Genomic DNA, 6436 nt, shown 5'->3' with positions numbered 1-6436 from the left:
TTCTTTACATTGTGGTAACCTTTTCATCCATACCCAAGTTAGATATTTCGTTTGTGATTACTAGTAAGAGTTGAAGTAAGTTTGTACTGATTACCCGTTTTGATAAAGATATCAAGTGAAGTGATATTAAGTAAAAAGTATCAAAATCTATTCTTGAAATTTAGTGTAGGTGAGTTCAACAAATACATTAACTTAGTTTCTTGTTTTTTCATAACTCAAGTAGGTCTAATGTTCGTGTAGAATTGTGGCTATGTTTTATTTTTTGTATACGTGGAAAGAAATGAAATAAGAATTGTTATAATGGACTTATATATACTGAGCAGCAAAACAAAAAAGGTAAATAATTTGAAATATTTTATGATTTATTAACTGTTCTGCCTTGTTTCGCAACAAGATTGTTAGTGATCTGCTAATCCGATGTAAGTAATAAGATTTTGATGCATAAAATTACAAGATAATGAATAATAAATAAATATTCCAGATATTACAAAAAACAACATAAACCTAATAAAAAAATAGAACACACCGAAAATTAAAGGTGTTAGAAAACGAGCTATAAAAACGAAGAAAATGTAGGATAGATTTGATTAAGAAGAAAATTCTGATGAAGTCATTTTTATCAGGCTAAGAGATGTTCATGAAATAGGAACTTAACTTGAAGAATAACTCAAAGAGGCATGTATTACACGATTACCATGATATAAAGATCAGATTGGAGTTATTGACGGCTTGTACTCGTAGAACCATAACATAAACACCCTGTCAGATCTATAATAAAAAGGATTTGAAACATAAGTGATCAGATTGGAGTTATTGACGGCTTGTATTCGTAGAACCATAACATAAACACCCTGTCAGATCTATAATAAAAAGGATTTGAAACACAAGTGATCAGATTGGAGTTATTGACGGCTTAAACTCGTGGCACCATAACACAAACACTTTGTCAGATCTGCAACAAAAGGAATTTCAAAACATATCACTTATATTTTCTGTGTTAAGCCACACGAATCGGGAAAACAAGAAAAGGGCTTACTTTTACCAAAATATTAACATATAACAAACAATGTCGCAAAAGGTATTAAATATTAAATAGTAAAACGTCTTAGAATAGCAGTTAAATTTAAATTAGGATTCAAGATTAACACTAAAAATAAACATATATTATTAAAATAATTTTCAGCCATTCCAAATGGTAAAGTTCAGAAATTTTGTCTTAAAGTTCAAGATATAAGACACATCCAGAAATTATAGACATTTTTAAGGGATTCCCGAAAATAAAAAGTATACGCCTTCCTAAGAATTGGAAAGTAAACAAAACTTTCGAAAACTTCGAAGGCACAAAAATCATTCAACATTTTAACTTTGTTAAGTGTTACTTACTTCAGCACAGGCGCTGACACCTTTCTGGCCAATCAGAAATAACAGAACTTCCCCTTCGAGCCAGTTAAAAGTAGCACGAACAAAACTTCCGCGGCTGGTACCTCGGTTTTCTACTCCTTCACCACCGCCAGCTCCATAGGCGAATACCCTGCTCAGAGAATTATATAGTAGAGAAAGAAGTGTAACAATTAAACAATATTTCAAGTAATAGCCACGTAGTAATTTTTATAAGAACGAAGTGAGATAAAGTAATAGGTTATAGGGAAAAAGCCTAGAAGGGGAAAAAAGAGAGAGGGTAGACACAGGATAAGAGGATCAATTCTTACGTTAATCGTTATCTATTGTACTCAAAGATTGACCCAGATCTTTAGGGCGAACTTAGGTGTACCCTGTTGTCTCGTACAGCCTAATATCTAGTTTTGGTGTCGATCTTTAGATTTAGTATGCTATGCTGACAAGTATAGTTTAAGCTTTAATCGAGAGTTACAGAACTAATTATAGTTTATTAATTAGAACAAATGAGTATTTGTCACGGACCACTGCGCGATTCCTGGTCCCGGACAAAACTGGGGAGGGGGGGGGGGTGATATTTAAATGTAACTTGCCAACTAATATAGTTTAAGCTGTAACACAGAATAGTAATGGTAACTCGAGTGTGGTTTTATTGTTGTCTAGTTATATATATAGTTTCAGTGAAGTAGGAAAAAATTTAACGTTGGGAAGAGGCGGAGTTAACAGCTGTCAGGTGTATAACACACCTGTTTTCACAACGCACACGTGTAAACTGACGCCCGGCGAACGGCATAGCCTCCCATAGATCATAGAAGTTTCTATATAACTCCAGAGGCATCGTGCGATCGACCTTTGTCTCTCTCCCTCATTACCAGCGAAGAATGTTACATCTGCAGTTCTAATAACGGAGCTTTGACTTCATATTCATAGATGTTGAAATATCATCATTATCATCAGTGTTACTGCCATTTAAACTTTTGGTTTTATGGTTGGGTACAGAATAATTTACATCATAAATATTATGGAATATAAGTATGTAATTTGGTATTTGCTGTTTATCCAACTTGCACAACACAGTCGAATTTTAGTAATTAAAGTGTAAGTAAAAGTCTAAAATTCTAATAAAAGGTACTTGTGAAGGTGCGTTCAAACTAAAATAAGAAACTAAAGTAACTTACGTGTATTTTCCTGTCTTTGGCACGGTCCACATTTGGACTCCTTTGAAGGGATCTTCCATAATCACGGATACCCTGGTGCTGGTACCAGAATAGGTATCTTTACACTGGTCATTAATCGGACCATAACGCCCTCTGGCTCCACATGTGGTCAAAGTATACCCTATATTTCCCATAATATCAAAGAAACACATACTGGTGAAGTTACTGTTTAAAACAAATCTATATAATAAATCATTACGACTTAGATTATGCCAACGTTTGTCTGACATGTATATATATATATATGTATACAGTTTTTCAAAGAAACTGTATTACATCAAAAGCGTAGAGGCGATCATTCAGCACTGTATAGCCCTGACGAAATTATTATAGAACCTACAATTTATTTATTGTACATGTAGCTGTACGCGCCAACAAAGCTCTAATATAACAATGTAAAATTATACCATTTGTACAAAAGTACAACAGGTATAATCTTAAAGTGAAAATGTCTGCGGTTATAGCTCCCACAAATATTGGGGATATTCCGTCTATCAGACATAATCAAAACACCAGATGCAGAGCTAGCCAGCATGTAACCGAAAAAAAATTGATGGGGATCTGGGTGCTAGAACCCACAACGTCCCAGATCCCACTATCACTCACCGTCTATAGCCGGTTGTGGGTATGACAGTTATCCCTAAAAACCCATAAAAATAGAAATTAGATATTAAACCACCCTTGATTACTATCACAGTTCATCCAACCTTCTCCTTAGTATATTTACTTTGATATTAAATTACGAAATACACAACCTTACTGTACATTTAAATTAACAATATTGACACTTTATCACTGCAAGATATTAATAACTATTCAATATAGTAATAGCAGTAATGCTTCAAATAATATTTCAATTAATGTTTTTATTATTAACTATAAACTATATATATAGTTCTGGTACCTCTTTCTCCTCCCTTTTTAAGGACATAACTTTCAAGTATAACTGGGTAAACTGAGCTAGGCCCAGTTGCCTGAAGTTGGTCTTTCCGACCCAGAAATATTGAAAGTATCATAAAGTTAACGCTAGCTCTGCATCTGTTGTTTTGATTATGTCTGATATATATAAACCAGCAAAAGCAGATTCATTTGTTTATTTAATGTGAGCCATAATGGGTTATTTTTGGAGTGAAAATTACATAATCAAGTTTCCTTTTTAACGGCGTATGCTCCAGTTCTGTGCTATTTTAAGAAAGACGGATAGAAGTCCCAGTTTAATACCAGGAACACTTCTCGAAATGCTAAACCAAGAGTTTGTGAATACATATTTCAAGTTCATTTTCATTTTCTATTTCTTATCGTTAAAGCTTTCCTCTTTCATTTTGCTATCAGAAATGATTATTCTAAGCCCAAATACTTGTGTTCTAGGCTAGGGTTATTGCTCTGACTCTACGAATGCTCTGTCGCTATGGTAACCAAGAGGGTATGAAATTCAATATAAAGCACAAATAAAGATATCAAGCACTTCTCGTAACATATTAAACTGAGACTGGGGGAGAAATGTGAAAGCAGAACTTTTACAAGAAAAACAAAATAAGCTCAATAAAGCTACACGGTAAGAATCTCGAGGCACGGTATTATTACGATCTAAGGACCTATTCTTCACGCAATTAATTCTAATAATTTCCAAGTATTGTGTCATAGTGTCTTGCATGAAATTCTAGAAAATGTAATATTATGTACTGATTCTCAGAAGTTGCTCCATATATCTTCTTTCCCCAATTTTCTTACCAGCGCTGTACCTCTGGGTAAATTCCTTAAACATACCATACAGAACACTAATAGAAGATCTTCTTGAAAAGGAAGATTCTTGGTTCGAGAATAAATAGCGAACTAACAACAAACAGCATCCGAATTTTTCGTCAATTACAGACATAAATCATTTACAATTACGTAAGTGTTTTTGTTATAGTCTGGACAAATTAGATCAAATAATCTATGTAATTTACATGCTAAATTATTGTAGACTATGTTGTTGTTTTTGACGACTTAAAGAATATTATTATCATGATTTATTCACTTGTTAGAGATAGAATTACATTTGAACATCATTCTCACCTTTTGATACATTGGATAAAATTGGAGGTGGGTACACTGACGGTTGCCAAGCTACTTCGTTAGCTAAACGAAATAAATTAATGTTAAATCATGTACACCCAAAACTTAATAAAATAAAGTATTGTTATTACGTTTTTCTATATTTATATAAAACCATCAAAGCTTGTTGGAATATATATATATTTATTTTGTTTTATTCTCGGTTAACTATAACATACAAAATCTCAACTGAATGATAAGATAAATGTTCCAGAAAGACTAAAATGACTTTAAACCTGAAAATCTTCTTTTCTTTGGATACTACAAATAAAAATATCTCTTAAAATTAGATGTACTTCCGCACGGTCTCTGAAAGTGTTCTGTTTCAAAAGTAAATAAAACCAAAATTAAGAGTAACAAATATTTTTATTTCTTGCTTTTCAAGTTCATATGTCATGCGTGTTCTAGCCTACAGAGTGCAAAATTCTTCTCGTGATTCATGGCATGCGCACGATTTACTGACGTCACTGCAGTGTAAATTGCAACGTTAAGCATTCTTTATGTGATGTCATTTTAGTGTCTACTGACTGACAGACAACATACTACTGTATATTGATGGGAGTGGTTAAAACAGGTGACGCCTCCAGGCAGCCTTCGGCCCCTTTTCGGGGAAAAGTGAGCACAGTGAATTATCAAATACGTGACAAGTAGACTACAGAATATACGTTAACGTGCAACCGCATGACATATAAAAGATGTAAAAGGCACAAATATGTTATAGTTAACAACAAAAAGCGTTAATAATGGCTGATATAAAGCATATTTATAGATTTTGTTCAGTTGTTAATGTGTTGGTTTTTAAAGTTGAAGAAACATGCTTGTTAATTTGCCCTATTTTTTTAATCTGCTAAGAAGTAAGGCCAAGAAAAAATATACAACCAGCACTACCTAAACATTATAAATGTGAATGTTTAAAACAATTATTAGAGTCAAGTAAATATTTACAACAACAGTTATCACCAGGAAAGAGAATGAAACAATGTCTTGAAAATAACTCACCTTTTGTCGTTGCCTGATATTGCAAATTTATCTCCGGTGGAACGCCTGAGAACGAAACGAAAAATGCTTTATGACAATAAATAAACAAAACAATCGATTTGCAAACTTTATTTCTTTATAAGTGACGTAAAGACCACTTTCTGTAAACAATGGCAAGTACATCTGTGATTATTTGGATTGTGTTTCAGTTTTAGTTCAGCACGAGTGTCTGTAAAACAAGTAAATGGTCAATGTTAGGAGTAATAAATTATACAATTTAAATAGTTGCACATCACATCGCCGGGGGCAAAGATTCTAATAACATGAAGATATTAATCTGATGTGTACAAAAACTAAAAACCACGAGTTAATATATGAAAGAAGAGCTTTGGACAATCCTGAATTAGAACATTCAGAGATTATATAGTTAAGTTAGAAATTTCGTATATGTAATCCTGAATTAGAACAATTAGAGATAATAAAGTTAAGTTAGATATTTCGTATGTGTAATCCTGAATAGAACAATTAGAGATAATAAAGTTAGGTCAGAGTATTTCGTTTGTGTAATCCTGAATTAGAACAATTAGAGATAATAAAGTTTCTTTATGTTTGAAATCCTTTTTATTATAGATCTGACAGGGTGTTTATGTTATGGTTCTACGAGTACAAGCCGTCAATAACTCCAATCTGATCACTTATGTTTCAAATCCTTTTTATTATAGATCTGACAGGGTGTTTATGTTATGGTT

The 6436-nt window shown here is 32.9% G+C and overlaps 1 protein-coding gene across 1 annotated transcript in view; it reads right to left on the bottom strand.

Moving 5' to 3' along the window:
- LOC106461200 (leukocyte tyrosine kinase receptor-like) overlaps window positions 1–6436 on the bottom strand; it is a 58590-nt gene that overhangs the window by 35853 nt on the left and 16301 nt on the right. Inside the window, exons 8-11 of the mRNA XM_022388060.1 lie at window positions 5709–5753; window positions 4671–4733; window positions 2574–2733; window positions 1384–1531 (exon numbers count right to left, since the gene is read on the bottom strand). Of these exons, the coding sequence (XP_022243768.1) occupies window positions 1384–1531; window positions 2574–2733; window positions 4671–4733; window positions 5709–5753 (416 nt within the window). The remainder of the gene's footprint in view (window positions 1–1383; window positions 1532–2573; window positions 2734–4670; window positions 4734–5708; window positions 5754–6436) is intronic.

This window comes from Limulus polyphemus, unplaced genomic scaffold (genome assembly GCF_000517525.1).
Source record: "Limulus polyphemus unplaced genomic scaffold, Limulus_polyphemus-2.1.2 Scaffold913, whole genome shotgun sequence".
NCBI lineage: Eukaryota > Metazoa > Arthropoda > Merostomata > Xiphosura > Limulidae > Limulus > Limulus polyphemus.
The sequence above is the reverse complement of the archived record's forward strand: the minus strand, read 5'-3'. Positions and strand labels throughout refer to the sequence as shown.